Source organism: Falco rusticolus, chromosome Z (assembly GCF_015220075.1).
Source record: "Falco rusticolus isolate bFalRus1 chromosome Z, bFalRus1.pri, whole genome shotgun sequence".
In the NCBI taxonomy this organism is placed as follows: Eukaryota; Metazoa; Chordata; class Aves; order Falconiformes; family Falconidae; genus Falco; species Falco rusticolus.
In genome coordinates this window covers 60,772,405-60,792,405 of record NC_051210.1, presented here as the reverse complement: position 1 = coordinate 60,792,405, position 20,001 = coordinate 60,772,405, and the positions used below count along the sequence as shown (strand labels likewise).

The following is a 20,001-nucleotide window of genomic DNA, read 5'->3' as shown; positions in this document are numbered from 1 at the left end:
ATTGCCTACTCATTGTGTGATGCTGGAGTTAATTCCTTACCTAATGCCTGACCACCAGTCAGGTTTACTTTACCAGGTCAGAAACATAGACAGTAATCCCAGCAACATAGAGATACCCTAGGACTAAAGCATACAACAGCCAGCAGGATCCTGAAGAACAGCGGGATTTGTCTAATAAGGAAGTACTGCACATATGGACAGAGAATTAACTGGCACTGGTGTTTCTTTGACAGTCTCCCAGGTATTGGCTTACAGATGGGTGGATGAATGCCATGATGATGAAGGTCACGTATAGGACTCTGCTTCTAACCTGTCTTGCTGTTCTGGAACACCACACCTTAAACTCATAGTAGCACTAGCTGTTTCTCCAGTCATTTAGGGTTTAGATTTTCATCCTCTGTTTCCAGGCTTGTCTGAGTTGTTAGACTTCTAGATAAACTCACAGTATTTAGTATCCAGGTATATGACTTTACCAGTTTCGTTATTTTAAAAGCTTGTTTGCTGTTGGAAGTAGTGCTTTCAAATTGATTTTCCTGATAACAGGATATGATGCTCTTCCTAAGAGTTGTAATTCAAGTTTTGTCTGTAAGGGAGTGATCTTTGTTGATTTTAGTGAGGTAGTTTGCAGCATTGTGTCCCCTCAAATCCAATGCAACAGCTATAAAATTACTGCATTCTTCCACTATGTTTTTTGCTTCTACATGAAGATTGCATATATGTTCTGAGTAACTGATGGACAGTTAGGCAAGTCCCTGATGCATGTTAAATACATATATAACTTTAAAATAGCTATCAGAGGAAAGGATTTTGTTTACAAACTCCCATGTGCTGGTTTGTCAAATTACTTCCTGTCAAAAGCTATTTACACCTCACTGCATGAAGCCTAATTGTCTGCTTTTCTGCCAGAGTTTGAGGTAGCTTCTTTGTCTTTTTTTCCTCTTACTTAAGTCCATGACACGCTCCAAATTACGGCTAGTTTATTCTAGAGCAGTAGCTAAAGTTTGTGACTATGTTTTGTCTGCACAGTGCTGAAATACATACTTAGCTTATCTTTATTAAATAAGCTCTGATAGCAGCAAAAAGAAATCTAGTTAGTTGTTAAATTATAACAAACCATTGTTCTCAGTAATTTGTTGTTTGCAGTTCATGCAGGACAAGAATAAACTGTTGGTCCCCAAATAAAGATTGAAATCTGTGCCACACATGTGGCTTCAGATTCCCTCTGCTTCCCCCCCTCTTCAGGGAACAAAAGTCCTTAAAAGTCCTTGCTACTTTGAAATTATTGAGGCCCTCAGAAATGTCTGAAGGGTAATGAAGCAACTTGGGTCTTGAGGGGAAGGAGGGAATGTTGGAAGGACATAATTCAGCTGTGATAGATAAACAGGAAAAAAAAAAAAATTAGAGGTACTGGCCAGCAAGAGTGGAATCCTTGTCTCTTGGGGCCATGGGAAGAGCAGCTGTGGAGATGTGATTTAAGCACAGCTCAAAAACCATCTTGCTTCAGCTTCTAGCCAAAAAAGGGGGGTGGAGGTGTGTGTTCTCCACATTTTCTGTCTAATGGCTCCATGATTACGCTTCTGGTATAGAATTAATGGGTTTTGTTAAGGACATCACTGTGATGAATGCAAAGTTTATTCAAAAATTTGAGTAGAAATCAAGGCCACTTGAAATCCTTTTAAAGACTATTGTATTGGCTTTTTCACATATAGGTAGTAATTTTCTCATCAAAAAATAAATGTTTATTCTAACTGGGTACACAGGAGCTTGGTTTTTTAAGTCTGACACATAATGTTGCAGTCTCATTTATGTCCAAAAATAAAATGTTACAACAAATATGTTACCTTTCTTCAAAGTATTGTTCTTGCAATCTGTTCCCTATTTAAGGAAAGATCAACTTTTAGATGTATGCCAGTGCTACTTCAAATTGAATCGTTTTAGCTTTTGGTGTGGTTTGGGGATTTTTGCTTGTTTGGTTTTTTTCAGAGGTCACCTGTTTCTTCTTCAGATACTGTGTCTCCTATAGTTTTTGGTGCTATGGGGCAGAGGTGGCAGCACCTGCTGAGAGCTGCTGCTGCCTTTCTGCACTCATGCTGGTCAGCAGGAGGTTGGGGAGCTTTAATATGAAAAAGTGACAGACCCTAAAGTTACAGCCTGTTCAAAATGCGCAGTTGCTGCTTCTCATTGCAGAGGGTGGTTGCCTTTCCATGCCTTGGTCTAACACAACTATGTGAAAAAGTTTTCATTCAATGTGGTTGGTTGGCTCATTTGTTCTAGAGTTAGAGTAACAAAAAATCACAATAAAGCTCCAGTGGAAATGCTGTAGAAACTTTGTGTAAGAGCTAAATAATTATATTTCTAGCTTTCAAATGTTTTGTGTGATTTTTTAAGAAAAATCTTTCTGACATTAAAAATGTTTCTTTCAAACTAACATACCGGGTTTTTTTTTAAACTTTAAATCTCAAAGGGCTGAATAGAGGGTTTTTTTCTGAGTTATAAAGTCCAGTAACTAAACGAAATATAAATTAAATGTGAGTTGAAATAAGCTTCTATTTCAGAGTTTATTTTCTCAGACTGAGAGAGAAGAAATTCGGGAGTTAGTTTCTAACCTGCCTCGGAATGCTTGGATTAGTATATCTGAATGTTATTTAGTGGTTTCTTTGGGTTTTTTTTCCCCACCTCTAATAATAATTTTTCTATGTATCCCCCAAACAGGAAACAGTCCTCAAGACAGCCCTAGGAATTTCTCTCCCAGTGCCTCAGCTCACTTTTCTTTTGCAAGAAGGTAAGAGATTGTTCGTAGCATGCAGCATGCATTTTGCATGGAGGAAATGTTTTTGGACCCATATATTAATAAGGTGATTGCAAATACATCTGTCAAGTCTGTCACTTAGAATGACAAGTTTTATCTTAGTTATGTAAACTCTCCTAAACCTCAGTTGCAACAAAGGTGAACTGGATGATTGACACAATGCATTCATAAATTTTTAAATTCAAAAAAATTATTAAAAATATTTTTTAATGACTTAATTGTAGTGGATCCAATTCAGACACTATCTTCTTATCTATTGAGATATGGGGAAACTTTAAGCTACGTCTAGGGTTCTTTGTATTTTTTTTCTTAACGATGGAAGAAGTGCGTTGCTTAGAAGAGCACTATTAGAGAGGTCTTGAGTTCAGGGCCTGATTTTACTGGCAACTGCAATACCATTGCAATAGCTTTAATACCTGACCTTGTCATGTTGTACGACCTGTACCACTGAAACAGCCAGCTCTGTCATAGGAGTGTTGTGTTAGTTAATGCTAGTAGAATTTTTGAAGATCTAAAGTGAATTTGAAGTGATTTATGAAGTAAATTATTATTAAATGAACCATAGCCAAAGTTGATAGCATGTCATCGAGACTGCCTGTTTGTGCCAGCGTGCACTTAACACCTTGTCAGCCTACCTCGTATAATATGTTCATTAACTCTAAGCCTGGGAGGGTAGGCAGAGTTTGTATGTTGACCCAAGAGTATCTACACAAAAAATGAAATTGAAATGCTGTGGCTTTCTTTGTCATCAAGTAGTGCCAGGCATTTAACTCTTGTACTTGCCACTGTAGTTTTACTTCCTTTATTTTGGCAGTTCAATAAAGTAGCACACACAAGCTCTCAGAAGTAAGTGCAAAGAAATGGCTTAACTCTTATTAAAAGCTGCAAAGGGGAGAAGACTTCACTTGTGTATTTCTTATATCTGAATCTTAATTCATCTGTGACAGTAGATCTTGACAGTCTAATAGCATATGCTCTCGCTTTTTTAACCAACATCTTAAGAAATTTCAGTATTTCTTTTGAATCTACTTCCTCTTGATAGCATCTTTAAAAAAAGGAAAGCTATCTCTTCATAGATTACGTTTGTTTGTGAGCATATTTGTAGAAAGATTCATTAAATCCAGAAATAGCTTGTAATGGAAAAAGCAGCTGTGAAAGACCAAGCATTGCTTAGAAATACAGCGGGCAGGAAGTAGTTTTATTTTCCCACCCATAATCAACAGAAAGTTTAAATCATTATGTTTTTGCAAACCTTAAAATTCAGGAGGAAAAAATGAATTAGTTTACCAGTGCTTCCTTTCAATTGTGGCCATTTTTAGAGCCCTGTAATGGACTTGTAAATAAATTCTTTAATTAAAAGAACGCTAGAACAAGAAGTTTCTGTGATTTCAAAATACTTTACCACTTCCGTGGGATTCAGGAAACTTTTAGAGAGTTTTTTATGGAAACTGATTTTGGTTTATGTTTGTAGTGAAAAAGAGTGGTGATGTAAAATTTTCTTGTGCATTTGGTATGTGTGTTGTGGTTGTCTTCATATAATCTGTGATAGGATGCATTTTGGTAGTAAAATCGCCTGTGGTTAATGAGAGCCATTCTCAGACTTCTGAACTTCATGTGTTTTCTGTTGTTTTGTAAATTTAATGGCCATACAAAGGAAGGGAAGGACAAGGCAGGAAGGTTGAAGGAGTAGAGGTGAGGTGGTATAGGTGTACATGTATTCATTTTCCACCCACTGCCCCCAAGTCAGTGGGGATACCAAAAAGCTTGGGAGACGTGAGGAAGGGAGGGAAGGGCAAAGGAAATGGTTTGGAAGCCTCCCGTGGGAAAGGAGGGCTTCCCAGCATAGCTGGTTCTCATCAGCTGGTAGCCACACCATGCAGCAGCAGGAGGAAGGTGGCCCTCTGCCGTACTGCCAAGCCAGCGTGCCAGGCTGGAGACAGCCTTCCCCAGGCCCCTTGGCAACAAGTAGGAGAGTCGCCTTCCTCTGCCTGCATCTGGTGGGATGATTGGTGCCTGTGCCTCTGGTAGCCACTGCTTGGGCCTCTTCTGCTGGTACATACAAGTCCAGGATCTGGAAGCCCATAGGTAGGTGACAGATCCTGCTTTCCAGAGCTGCTGGGAAGCGGGTAGGACCACATGGTAGGCAGGGACAAGTGGTGTATGAGAGCCCATGGGGAAAAGCTGCAGCAGCTTGCTACCTTTTTTTTTTTTTTTCCTTCTTCCCTTATGAATGCCTCCTGTTCTCCCACCTTTTCTTCCCAGGTAACTTCCCATGGTTCCCATCCCCACACTTGATGGCCCTTCTGCATGACAATTGCTGTGTGATGTAAGAACCCTGCTCAATATGAGTTATGCAGTAGAGAAGTATTTTGTGTCTTAACAGCTGCAGAATATACAGGTTTTGCCCATATTTAAATACCTTCCAAGTTCTTGTTCTTTCAGCTGTGAACATACTTGGCTTGCACAGCTGAACCAAAATAAAAACTCCTTTTGGAATTGTTCATTCATCTGGAGGTAGCTCATGCATACCTAGGGGAAGGGAGGAGAATTAATGAAATAAAAAAACAAAGTGTGAAGAAGGAGGAAGTTTTTTGTAGAGATCGGTCTGATACAGTCAGCAGTCCCTCTAGCCCACGTTTTCTTTATACTTTAATGCTAATTAGGTACTGCAGTTTCTTTTCTATCACTGTATGTATTCAAGGTCCCAAAGACCTGGGTTTTAGCTTGTGGATGGGTAAATGGGTGTGGAAAATAAGGTGTTGGAATGGAGAGAAGCAAGGGGGTTTTTTTAGACAGTTAGTTTGAAAGGAAGAGAAGCGCATCAAGAGGTTTAAGGTTGCTAATTTGGCATTTCAGTTGTCCTTTGTGTCTTTTGTGGACTTGAGAAATAGTCTTTGTAAACTGGCTATAAAACAGAGCTTCAACTCTCCTTTTCCCTTTCCCCTGCTTTCATACTGTTTGTTAATAAAAACCTGTTCTGTTTTGTAATTTATTTATTTATTTTGGGGTTTTTAACATATTTGATACAATTGTATTCCAGTCATGGGCACCGAAATGACAGGTAAATGTTACCCCCTCAAAAATCCAAACACGGCTCCCATAGTTGTTTTTTGGTTTGTCACTTTGTACGTTCCAGTTCCATGTTGTCTGTGTGTAGCTTACCTCAAGCCATGAAGAGCAGAGATTGGTTTTGGTTATGATTTTTTTTATTATTCTGAATGAGCATGAATTTTGCTGCAAATTTTTTTTCCTCCTATTTACATATCTAACATTTAACAAGTTTGTTTTTACCTAATCATTCTTGCTGTTATTTTACATTGGCTAGTTTGCTGGTATCTTCTACTGATGTCACTTAAAGTGCTCCTACCCTTGTGTTTCAAGCAGACTGTTGTGGTTATTCTGTGGTTCAGAGCATTGTGGTTTGCATTTGTTTGCAAGTTTTTGATTTTGCTTCTCATGAATTTTCATCTGATGGGCCTGAGAGTTGTGAAGAGTCCCTGTGGTCTGTTTATAGTGTGTTAGTATTCTAGTGTGTATTAGTGAGACACCAGTTCTGTGGAGCTGTTCATTCACTTTCTGGTTGTTTAATTTCATAGATTCTTAACTAGAAAAGCACACTAGAAAAAAATATCTGTAAGCCTAAGTCATCCTCGGTGAATGCTGTTTATTGTGGTCCCCTGTGAAAGTTTACTCTTTACTAAAAACTCTGTTTGTATCATGCTTTTGGAATGCAGTTTTATGCAGTAATACTTTCACAAATGTTTCTGTATTAGGATACTGCAGTGTTCGTTTGACTAACCTTGGTTTCACAACAGGACTGATGGTCGCCGCTGGTCTTTGGCTTCTCTCCCTTCTTCTGGCTATGGTACAAATACACCCAGCTCAACTGTTTCTGTAAGTATCCACTTTGCTGTGCTGCCCTATCTTCTCAAATTTAGCCTTCTTCTCTCAGGAGAAGGCAATGAATGTTGCTTTTGTTACTGTTGATAAATTTTGAAATAATATGGGATATTAATCAGCTTTACCTCAGTGAAATAGAAGAAAACTAGGCAATATGCGCTTCGCTTATTGGTATTTCCTGGCAGTAAGTAGTATTTAACTGCCATCTTTTGATCTGTGGGGCAGTAGAAGGGGATACATACTGCCTTATTGTAACTATATGGTAGTTAGGTATAGAGTCTTAGGTGCTGCCTTGATAGTTAAAGAGAAGGCACTCCATGACATAATTCATCCATCCTAGGTTAGACAGCTGTCTTAAGGTGGGATGAATCACGTATTTGTCTGGTCTTTTTTCTTTAGCAGTAGTGAGGTGTTAGTGCATGATAATAGGTCAGATATTTAGTGTTTTAGATGGCCATAATTAGAATAGAAGAATCCTTTGGGATACGTAATAGGATAAATATAAGTTGTTTGGTAGTTTTTGCCTGTTAGAGCAATCCTTCTGATGTGATCTTATATCAGTCCCCCTGCCATGAATGTACCATCTGACTCGTGATGTGAATCATGGCAGTGCTTTGGGTTCTGCTTCAATTCTTGGGAGCTAAACAGTGGGAGAAGTGTGAATCTGTACTTTTGCACTTCTTGCACACCTCTGTACTGGAGAAGAAGTACTTGGTCGTGTTACAGCCTGGAACTAAGCTGTCTGTTGTGATAGTCACATCTGAGAGACTGAGGAGAGAGATGGAACTGTGGAGGAAGTCTGCTTTGGAAAGAGCAAATAGTTGGCATTTTGACAGTTGCATTACATGTTCTGCAGTAAAGGGCTTGGTCCTTGTAGATCCAACTATGGTGCTTCAAAAATTGTTATTTCTTTTTAGCCTTGTTTTTTACCTTTTATCAATGATACATATTACTGGACACCTGATATTTTGATGTTTAAAAAATGTTTCTTTTACAATTTAAGTAAGCTTTCTCTTCCCCTTGGTGTGTTCTGTTTCTTTTGTGAAGTAATTAAGTTCCTGATGGAACTGATGACACACTTATGAAACATGACGGTTTTATGTTAGGATCAATTCTTATTTTATTTTTGCCCAAAAGGCTTCTGGAAGGTCAAGTCAATTTTTTCTGACTTTGAACCACATTGAGGGATTTCATGTATCTTAAGAACTGTTCTTCAGCAGCACTGATTTTCAACCTCTGCTTTCCTTCCTGTGCAGATCTTACTTTTGCCAAGCAAACTGCTTGGTTTCACATTAATTGCCTACCAATTTCCATAGCGCATGTTGGTATACCTCTCATTGGAACTAAATCAAATATGCTGTGCTCTTCACTTAAGATGTATTGATGTAAAGAGGTTACGGTAGATAATAAGTAATTGCTATAGCAACCCTGTAATTGTTATAAGAAACAGGCTTGTGCTAGAAAGGAAATGAAAAGCTGTGTCAAAAACATCAAAATACAGTTTTAATTTTCAGTCCACAATTTTTCTTTGACATTTTAAATTTTAAAATGGTAATTCTAGTTCATATACTTCTTTCCTGCTTAAGTTTTCTAACTACTGTATGCATCCTGAAATGTGGAGCAGTTTTACATAATTTGTGCATTTCTTGGGGGCGGGGAACAGCAAAAAACCCTGCTGTCATTTATGGACTTGGATATCTTCTGTAATAGACTGTTGAATTCTCCCTTGATATTTTATTTTTTGATTAGACGACATCTTATAAATACTGAAATAGATGTCTTCCACAGCATTGAACAAATGGTTTCTGATTTGTGGAAAGAAACCTGGTTTTCCAATAAGTAAGTCTGAATTTTGTTGAAGATATCAGCAGTACAGAATTCATGCCATACACTTCTTACGGTTAGTTTTCATCACACACACACCACCACCCACCCAAGAATCCTTTACTGCTGCTGAGCCCTGCAAAATCACTGGGACAACCTCTGAATTTCAAATCTAGCCACTGTTTCTTAGCTTCTAAGTGGAGGTGCTTTTCACTTTCTTTTTTTTACCCATTGGATGATATACCTGAGTCTGAAAATAAAAGCTGGAAGTGTGCCTATCTAATTAGTTTCAGGTACTTTTTCAGAATCTGAAACGGGTGGCACTGTGCAACTTCCTCCTCCACATTCTTACAAATTCTTAGAGGCAGTGAGAGACCAATTCACGCATAATAGTCTTAAATGTACCTCTAGAACACTCCCCTTTTCGTGCTGGATAGTAAGGTTCACATTAATCCAGAGATGTATCAACTAGAGACCAGAAACATGTTATGCAATACAGTAGAGCACAGCTTTGATCTTTACAAGCAACTGAAAGTTGGAGCAGGAACAGAAGGGTCTGTGATAATCATGATTATGCTCAGGTGAGTGTAGTTTGCCATTTCTTATTAGCCTGTTTTTTCTTTTTTATTCTTTTTTTTTGTACTGAAAGTGCAGAGATCGATGGAATTAGCAATTTTGTGGAAGCTCATGCATTTGGAAGTGGCATGCATACCACATATATCAGTTCTCACAACAAAGTTGAAAGTAAATGAAATTATCTCCTACTAAGATCAATTGATAGAGAAGAAACTCTTGTTGTATAATATTCTAGCAAAGCTGGATCAGATCTTGCCAGTTATGAGGTGCAGTTGAGGTGATTGTGTGTCTTCTAGGAGAGCAAACCTATAAAAATGATAAACTGAGCAAATACTCAGTTGGATAGTTTTGCCAGTAGATTATATTCTTGGAAGCTTATTTGGGTGGGGAAATAGGGTAAGGAGATGAGGAAAGAGACTTTGGGGTTAGGTTGGCTGGTAGTGGCTGCATATTTGCCATTCTGTGTCAGAAGAACAGTTTGTGTTGCCATGATGCACTGTGGTTGTGCATATAAAAAATTTGTTAAAGCTGATGTGACTTCTGGAGCAGCTATTCTAGAATACTAGGAGAGCTAATTTTTTTTAAGGTTTTTGCTGTGATAATTTGGATTTGTACAGAGATCAGAATTCAGACCTCCAAGAAAACGCACTCTGTGCCTGTGATGGTCCAAATACAACTGAGAATTCTCACTTTAATCCCATTGGATCTATACTCTGTGACATCTTATGTGAGGAAGAGTGTGGTACACGTTATTTTCCTCCTCATCTTCCCAGCCTATCCCAAAGATGAGGAATTAGAGTTGATTTTATAGACAGCCATGCTTGATCACTTGTATTGGGACATTTCCCTGCGCTAGAGTATCTTTTATCTTATGGAGCATAGCTGTAGGAAATATGCCACGAGGTTGACTGCAACTAGCTGCCATAGTGTGAGATAAGAAAGAACGTAACCAATTCTGTATGCTGAATTATACATTGTAATGTGCTACGGCTGAATTTCATAAATTAGTTACTGTGACTCAACAAGTTACTACCGATCATGTGAATTGTGGTAAATTCTTGGTGTGCATGCTTCTTAGCCTGCAGCAAAGTAAGGCAATGCAGTTTTGCTGGCTAACTTCTGATGTGATGTACCCTTTCCACATAGACCAGTCCTGTGCAAGTTAATGTTTCCCAGCGGTGGGTTTTCTTCTTTTTTTGCTTTAGAGAGATGACTTCATTAGATCTACTGTGATCAGTGATCTTTTGTTGAGGAAATTAGGGTATATTCAGCCTTTACCACGCAACTTGCTAGGAAATTACGAAGATTGTATAGTATCTGTGCTTACCAGCCTGAATACTACCTGCAGATCCTAGCAGTGTAGGGCAATGTTTGTTCTGTACAAAAATGTATTGATTTCCAAACATTTTGTGTGGCTCAGGCAGCTAGAGGCACTGCATAAAAGACAGTAAAATATGATAGTGTGATCATCTGCACTCTTTATGTAGTGTGGTTTTTTACATGCAATTTTGCAAGGCTAGTTACTGTAGTAGCACTTCCAGTTTCATACCTGTCTGTATCTCCCAGTTTTATACTATATGAGTGGTTTGAGTGTAATCTTTTTCACTTTTGTCAACCACAGTACCTATCTGGATAAATGTATACTTCCACTTAATTTTGAATGTACAGAATTTTATAAGAAAATAGCATATGAATTTTTTTCAGAAATAATTCAGATTATATTTTATTTTTACAAAGCATCAAAAATGTCTTAAAAATGGACAATTAAGTACCTTCATTATGTAGATTTACAGTTTGTGTCGTGGCAATGAGTTACATCTGGTTATTGTAGTTACACTCTCCTCAGTTTCAGCAGACCCTGTTTTAACTATTCTTGCATATTGATGTGTGTTACTGACAATAGATGTAATCTTTGTCTTAGAAGAAATTTGAACTTTCAAAATGCAGCAGCTCTTTCTTCCGGGACTGAAGTAGGGGGGTTTTATACTTTATGTTTAGCTCATTGAGTTGAGACTTAATTATTTATTTTCTTCTTTCAGTTGCTAGTCAGGCATGGGAAACAGCAACTACAATTTTTAAATTAAATGGCTTTATTCATGAGCACTGAATATAGTTTTGAAAATGTTTCTTTGCTGATAGAAGCTTGTGTTCTGTTCTGGTCTTGTAGTCATCTTGCTCATCCCAAGAGAAGCTACACCAGTTACCGTACCAGCCAACACCTGATGAACTACATTTTTTGTCCAAACATTTCTGTACCACTGAAAGCATTGCCAGTGATAACAGGTGCAGGACGACTGCAATGCGCCCTCGGTCCCGAAGTCTCAGGTGAGTTTGTCTGTCTTGAGATGGGTGTTGGATCTAAATTCACATATTCCAGAGCATCGTGGTTTTGTACATTGGAGGCATTCACTGAAGCATAATAGAATATGTGTGTCTGAGGATGAATTACAAATAGTCCTTTTAAACTCTTGCTCCTGATTTTGATGATGGCTTACTGCAGTAGCTAATATTATAAGCTAGGCCTTAGCGAAGGCAGCTAACCCGCATGAACTGTGTTGATGAGCTAGTCGTTATTGATCTGACTGTAGCTCAGGTTCTCTTCCAGAGTTCAGACTTTTCATGGAATAAAGTCTTTGTTTGCAAAACTAATTCAAAATATATTTATATTTTTTATAAATATCCTATTCCTATATCCTAGGACTATCTGGAAAGACATATGACAAAGAACAAATAGGCAGGCAGGGGATTATGCAGTCATCTATTTTCTTTAACCAAGATTAACTTAATTTTTTTTGTTTCCTAAAGACTAGGCCTCTGCATTTCATTTGTAGTGGCTGTTTGTGTAAGAAGTGATTTATTCAAGATCAGTTCTAAGCTGTCAGAACAGCTCAGGTTTGGAAAATGCAGATGAATTTTATAGGTTTCAGGAACCAGAAAGGGAAAAAAAAGGAAGTATTATATACTAATTGTTGAATTGAACCTTTCAAAAGTGTAAAAATCATTTCACAGGCATACAAATCTTAAGGACTGAGTTTTTAGTGCAGTATATTTTTAACTTTGCTTTTTGATTATTAGTATCTGTGTGGACTATTGTGACAAATGTAATTGCTATCTGTATGAAACTGCACAGAATTACTTTGGGAAAACTGCTGATTCATTTTCATTTTTTCAACTTCCATTATCCTTTTAAACTTAAAAAATGAAAATGTTCCATTTGAACTCGTAGAATGTGTACAAATGTTCCAGGGAAAAAAAAACAAGAGCCAAGCATTTTCGGAAAGGGGATTATGCTGCAGAGGTGTGTTGTGATGAAAATTATGTACCTACCCTGTCCTCAGTGGATTTGCCTGTGAATTGTCCATAGTAGTTAAAGGAGCCACTACTGTGATTTCTTGGGGCAGATTTTAGTGTTCATTTTTGCCCTTTCAGAAAGCAAAAAGCCAGTTCTGCTCATGCAAGAACCGCCTATGTACATGCTATGATGAGGACACTCCTAGAAACATGGCATCTCCTTTGTTGTGTCTTTTTCTTACTCCACATCGGTTAGACCAGACTGAATGGGCCGGTGTTACCAATACAGGAAAATCAGATGGAGATTTTTCAGAGGAACTTGTAACAGACAATGAGGCTCATGATAGCAAAAAGCAGTTTTGTACGTTATGGAGGCCGTGGGTACCATTTTATGGACTGTTTCTGCAAATGTCGTGGTTTTCTTACAGGCACAGTGCCCCAGCATTGGTGCAACTCATGTAGTGTATGGCAGTATTTGTGGCAAGTTGCTGTCTTTACCTGCTGGTCAGATTGAAAATAAATCGTTTTGATATTTTTTTTAATGATCTGTTTTAAAAAAACAAACAAAAAAAACCAACTAGCAAAAAACCCAAAACCATCAAAACACACTCTTCTTCTCAACTTTCTCACTTGCACCTAATGGAGTTCCGTGGTCAGGCCTTGCTATTTTGGTTGTATGTAACCTAGAAAGGGGCAGGTATAGCCATAATTAATAGCTAAATATACCTCTGTTGCCCTTCTGAGGAAAAAGTGATGCTCACAAGTGTTGCAAAACTGCTTGTATCCTGAAGTGCAGTTACAAACTAAGAAGATAATATAGCTGTTAGATGTAGGCACATTAAATAATCCTTAGGGCCTGGTCAGAAATAGCAGAAAGGAACCAAGTGTGCCACTGATGAGACAATGCATCTTTCCATTGAAGCCTATGTTGACTTTTTATTGCAAATAAACTATACAAAAATATATAATTGTAGTTCATGCTGAGACAAGTTTAAAGGGATAATTTGCTTTGCTTGCAGCCCTGGTCGTTCTCCTGCCTGCTGTGACAATGAAATAATTATGATGAACCATGTCTACAAAGAAAGGTTCCCAAAGGTAATGAATTATATTTAAGATACTCAGTATCTAAATTGATAGGCTACATAGGTTTTAAGTAAGTGGTGTTTTTGTTATGGGAACTAATGATGCAACCCTGTAATGGCTTTCATAAAGCATTACAGAGCTCTTATTACAAAGATAAAATCACAATAAAGAAAATTTCTGCTGAGAACTGGACATTGATTTGGCAAAGCTGCTGAACTGGTTTTGAAATGAATCATGCTGGTAATCTATTCTGTTGATTGGAAACTGATGGTACATTCAGTTTCAGTAGGTGGGGTGTACTTGGGGTAAATGTATACTGCACTAGTAAACCAGAAATAGTTTCTGTTACTAAGTCTCATGCAGCCTCTGCTGATATACTTGAAAATTCCTTTCTTAAGTGGCATTTATTCCATTTCCCAAACACTTGTTATATACTTACTTTAATTGTGAAGGTCATTACACCGTTTGGGGGGTTTGACTGTGAGATACCAAATGAGGACACGTTGCTGTCATGTCCAGAGGCCTAAGACATGAATGAGTTCCTAGGTGCAGGTGTGTCGCTCAGAGTACTCTGCTCTTGGTTGCACCTAGGATTTTGATGACACCTGGAAAATAAAATAAGGTAAAGCTGACACTGTTGCAGAATAAATGCATAAAAATTAGAAGAAATGTCTTAGAAATATGGAGAGAGAATTTTTAGGATTTGCAGAGTCATTGAGCAGCAATCTGAAGTGTGGAATGACCCACTCATTTCAGTGTTTGAAGTAGGAACTAAGAAATGTGGGCTTACTTTTTAATAATAAAAATATATAAGCATTTGCAGTTTTGTGAGAACCAGATCATTGGTTCTGTAAAACACATGCATCTGGCAACCTGCAGACATATCTGGCAGGAGCTGTGAGCCTGTGGTGCTTTTAATCAGTCAATGTTCATTCATGCCCTGCCCAGAGAAACATAACCTGTATGAAAGAAAGGAGGATATTCTGTCTGTAGTGTCTGCAATTTCAGGAAAATGAAGTAGACCCCCATGAGTTGTCTTTTTTTTTTTTATTTTTATTGTTATTTAGACATGGACTTAAGTTGTACAGTGATGGGTGTTCCTTCAGTTCTGTTCAGTGTTCGTCACAAGATTAGAGCACAGATAATCACCGGGGCAGACAAGGGGGAGGATATGTGTAGTAGAACAGTAAGGTTGATGCTTTTCTTGACTGGTAATGTGGGGAGATGTCATCTGTCACTTTGTCTTTCTGTTTGCTTGCTTTTTTGCTTCCCTTATTTCACAGATTCCAGCTAAGTAACCTCTTAGGCAGTACACAAATGTTGCAAAACTGGAAAGAAGCTTTGAGGCTGTTAAGTTTCATGTAAAGCTGAGTGAATGTTTTGTGTATCTATTTGTCTATAGGCCACAGCTCAGATGGAAGAGAGGCTTCAGGAGATTATAACAAATTATTCTCCAGAGAATGTCCTTCCACTGGCAGATGGAGTGCTCAATTTTACCCATCATCAGATCACAGAACTGGCTCGAGATTGTCTGGATAAATCCCACCAGGGCCTCATCACATCACGATACTTCTTTGAATTACAGCAGAAATTAGACAAATTGCTACAGGAGGTATGAGCCATGAGACTACTGTTATGTTCGCTTGAAAATTTGTTTAAATCTGTTTGCTCTGTAAGTTGTTGACTTGAAATAATCGTGACTGTTTGTTCACTTGTCAGTGTTGTTCATAGCAGTTTTAGTCTACATAAGGACCACTACAAAGGCTATAAGGGATCCTAGTATAGTTGCCTGGAATAGATGGGTTGTAAAGATTCCAGAAACAGCATTTTGTCTTTCAGTGCAAGTTATAAATCGCTTACAGAATGGTGTGCATAAGCCTAAATGACGAGGCTTGCTATTCCTTTTACTATGAATAAATGAGGAAACATGTATCCTTTCCGCTTTATCAACATAACTAATTGCCTGCTGTGTTGAGAAAGCAGACAGCAACCCTTAGCTTTCCATTAGCTAGAGGTTATTTAAATATTTATAATATTCTTTTCATAATTAAACTGCTTATTAACAGAAATAATGTAGTTTCTAAGTATTGAAACTTCTGTAGAATAATCAGCTAAATAATTAAGAACTTGGAGCTCAACAGAACAAATGCACTATGACATAAGTCACTGCAGTTCATTAATTTATTATTTTTTAAACAAAAGTACGGCATGTGATACAATCATTTGTTTGTGTGGAATTTGATAGCACTTTATGGACCATGTTAATGGGATAGACCAGCAGATACGATACTGACTTGAAATTTTCCAGCTGAGATGCTAAGGTACCATGCCTGTCTCAGTTTATGTCTGTGCTTTCTTTTATGTGCAGGAGCAGTTGCTAAAGGATTTGGTTGATTTTTTTTTTTTTTCCCCTATGCTGCTTTTTTTGTTAACTTTTATTCAGTAAATAGCTTTTCTGCAACTGCTGTATTTTGAACGTTTTCATAAAGTAATGCAAAACTTAAGGCATCAGTGATAGGTTTCTCAGTTATTGAAACCCTTTTTTTTTTAAACAGAGAAAATACATAGAGCTTGCTTACTAATCAAAAGAAAGTTTGAACTAGTGACCTTCTTGTGAAATACTCACATTTTTATGATGCCAAAGTGCAGGCAGAGTTGCCCAGTGGACTGGAGATACCTGACTGAATTATGTGATGTTAGTGATATAATGTCAAAGTACAAGGAAACATGTCTAAGCGAAGATTTACTGAACTTACTGTTAATGCTGTTGTTTGCTGTTAATAATATATTCCTTAAAATGGCTACACAGTAGAGTTTAGAGTACATGTTCACTCATTCGCTTAACAGTTTCCTCTGCAAAACCCATTAAAAAACAACACGCTAGCAAGTTCTTCTCCAATCTGCATATAGAGCAGTGCATTATTAAAAACACATCAAAACACTCCTTCTTTTGTCACATTCTGTGATGCTAATTCCTTATTATGTAAAAATTTCCTATTCTGCAAAAACATAACACCTTAAAATGTTCAGATTTAATTTTTGAATCAACTGCATAATACCTGTTAATAGCATAATATGACAGTAAGAAAGCTTTCTCTCTGCACAACTCGGTTATGGGCATTCAGCTGTGATTTGTTTGTTGTCAATTCCCAGCTGCAATGTTCAGTGGAAAGCTACATCTCTTACTGCTACTTGGCATGTTGTGATTACTTTGCATAACCCGGGAAGGACTCCCTTGAGGTTTCGGCAGCTTGGTTCACACAGCATTCTTATAATTCTAAGGTCAAGGTCAAGTGGACCTGAATGCTTTCCCTGCTTCATCCCTTTTAAATGTAACATGTATTGAGTCTTTTTTCATATACCCACCTGAGTGTCCACAAAACTGTACAAAATTGCTTTAAATTTTGCTGGTTATTAAAATAGGGAGGTGTTCGGTTTACAAAAGAGTTTTCTTTGGACTTGGTTGAGAGCATGCAGAACACAAATGCTTGTATCCAGTTAAGGTTCTTCTGAAACTTGTTGCAGAGTGCTAGATGATATTTGTGCCTTTTTTCCTTCTTTAAACTTAACAGATTAATTCTTCTGGGATACTTGGTGGGTTTTAAAATTGTAGTGCTTATATTAAGAGCAATATGTCACTTCATATTTTCATGTGTTTCTTTAACTTCAAAAAACAGAAGATACATATTAGATGAAAAGTATTTGTCCATGCTAATCACTTTGTAAATGTTAGTTTTATAATTTTCTTTGTCGGTTTGAATAAGCAAGAGACGATGAAAAGCATAGGTCTATAGTTTCTATTATTCAGAACAAAGAAATGCTTTAATATTTGAGGGAAGGGCTATTAGTTTATTATAATCAGAAGGAGAATGAAACGGTTTCTTTGCATTCATTAGCATCCTTAAATTATATAATTTGTTCTTAGAGGGGAACATTTGAAAGAAATTTGAAATGTAGTTGAGATTTGTGAGAATATTAGCAAACCTTCTAAAACTATTTTTTCTGTATGTATTCTTCTATAGCATTTCTCCCATTGCTGTAGTCTTTGTAGAACTCAGTTTTTCATTGTTGTCTTTTCTGCTTGTACTGTTATATACAAAACTCTATTTGCAGAGAGTTTCCATACATATGTCATTGTCATTTTAGTATGACGTGACCATAAGAAGTCAGTATAAATTTGGCATGGATATTGCTTATGTTTATTAATACTTAGGTCAGTTTTCATTTAATCCTAAACTTACTAACAAATTGAGACACAATGTAGAGAAATGTTGTATTGAAATGTAATCCATTTTGCAAAACTGATGTTAATAATACTGCGTAGGTTTAAAAAAAGGCAAAAAAACCATAGTAAGTATCATGTCCATTGTAGGCACTTCTGTTTTGCTGTTACAGTGTTAGAATTGTACAAATAGGATTACTTCAATTTAAGTTAGTCTTGCTCAAATCCTTGTTATTTCTGTTGGAATCTTGAAATTGACTCAAATACATGCTTCAAACTCTCAAAGGTGTCCCAAATACCTCATGTACTTTCCTGAGTAGTGCATCAAATGTGATTTGTATTATTTTCACTTTATTTTTATCTTCTAGGCTCAAGAGCGATCAGAGAGTGGAGAAATGGCATTTATTAAGCAACTTGTCCGAAAAATCCTGATAGTTATTGCTCGTCCTGCTCGTTTACTGGAATGCCTGGTAAGATTGGCTTACTATAAGTAGGTTTTTTACTTGTTGGTGTAGGAAGGTTTCTGGCTTGATATTCAGTGCCCTTTACAATCATTTTTTGAAGCACACCAAGCAGTGGGGTGGGCCTTCATTGTTGTTGGGATCCATTCTTTTATTTTAGGAACATGGAACTGGCAGGGGCCTCCTGCAGTTGTGTTTGGCTCCTTGCTGTTGCAAATGCTATGTTACAGAATCCTTTTCATCAGCTGAGGAAGCTCCAGTTTGAAACCACTAGGGTTTTTCTGGGTTTTTTTGTTAGACTTTGCTATTCTTGGGAAGACTGAATCATAATTGCTTGGTGTTTTTCCAGTTGTTGTTGTTCTAAAGTTTCATAATTTTGTTTCACCCAACAGCTACCAGAGCTATAAACAGCTTGCAGTCAGCTCTGCGGTACCTTGTGTGTGGGGAACACCAGCAGAGGGATTAGGGTATCTGGATATAAAGATAGTCAGAGGGGACCAGAAGGATCAGAAAAGTTAACTTATTTTTGCATGAGCATCGCACTGATGTTGCCAGGCTGGGCTGGCTGGTGCAAGGCCGTGTGGGCATGTTTCTGCTTTGCCTGCCCATGCTGTGGGAGCTGGGATGGCTCAGGTGTGAAAAGTTGCTCCTACGCACAGAGCCAATGTGCTTCAGTTATTCAGTGGGAGTAATAAACACTTGGAGAACACAGTGTACTCGGGAAGACAGCATAGACACCCAAATACCATGTAAGAGCCAGCCTGAGTCCAACAGGCCTGGCAGGCAGCCCAAGATGACTTTGTTGAGCCACTCAGCTTGCCAATACCAGGATCACAGTGTTGATGCTGCAGACAGCTATTTGAGGCTAGTGAGGCTTATGTGGGAGCCATTAACTTGCTGCTAGGCTCATGTTGTGCCTGAAAGTGTCCTAACTGCATTTGTGTGGCACTGAATCTGAGATAGTAAGTCCTTCAAACTTGATGTTGGCTCTGTGCTGTGTCTCTTTGTCTGTGGCACAGTTAATCCATAGCCTGGCTTGTTCAGCCATGGGCATTTTGAGAGCTGAATGTTTTGTTTTGGAAACACCATGTCTCAGTGTTCCCAGTTGCCGTTTATTCATCATTTGCAGTCAGAAGGAATCTAAAATAAGGTATGTGCTCTGAATCGGCATGAAAGAGATGTTTAAAAAAAAAAGGCAGACTTTAGAGAAGAGGATGCCTTAGTATGTCCTGCCTCTGCCATTGAACCCAAACTTGCAATAGTCCTTTACCCTTAACCCTGAAATGTTCATTCCATATCTAGTGTGATCAACCCTGCTCCAATTCCAGGGTTCGTATAATCTTTCCCCATGTCTTCACCCAATTTCTCGTATGATGTCATCTTTTCCCTCTAGTCTGCATCCTTCTCTGTCAGTATGCATCCAAAAATGGCCAGATTCTGTGGGCCGACAGACTGAGGCTTCTTTATGATGCTTTGTTCTTCCTTTCCATGCTTGGTTCCTCTTTCTCACCTACACCTGCCCGCAGTATCATTGTCTTTTAGCATTTTAATTCAGGTTCTCTCCTGGTAACCTGTTTGCCCATTAGTTCATTCTCCCAAAATGCTAAGCTTTACAGCTAACTAGTCCAACTTTCTGCCCCTGGGATTTCATTCTAGGCTACACACTCTGCCTTATCACACTTCAAGCAGAGCTGTTGTGTATCCTGTCCCTCCTTTTGCTGGGCTTTTAGTTGAGAGTTTAGAGCAGCATTGCAGAGAAAGCCAGCATAGCTTCCTTAAAGTGTTCTTACTTGAGATGGGATCTTTAGGACATTTAAGCTGGGATTTAACAACTG

General features: G+C 38.0%; 1 protein-coding gene across 1 annotated transcript in view; it reads left to right on the top strand.

Annotated features, from left to right (window-relative positions):
- The window catches only part of MAST4 (microtubule associated serine/threonine kinase family member 4), a 201,292-nt gene that overhangs the window by 140,021 nt on the left and 41,270 nt on the right, over positions 1-20,001 (top strand). The window contains exons 6-11 of the mRNA XM_037372641.1: positions 2,713-2,782; positions 6,625-6,703; positions 11,277-11,434; positions 13,420-13,495; positions 14,886-15,095; positions 18,074-18,175. Coding sequence (XP_037228538.1) covers positions 2,713-2,782; positions 6,625-6,703; positions 11,277-11,434; positions 13,420-13,495; positions 14,886-15,095; positions 18,074-18,175 — 695 coding nt within the window. The remainder of the gene's footprint in view (positions 1-2,712; positions 2,783-6,624; positions 6,704-11,276; positions 11,435-13,419; positions 13,496-14,885; positions 15,096-18,073; positions 18,176-20,001) is intronic.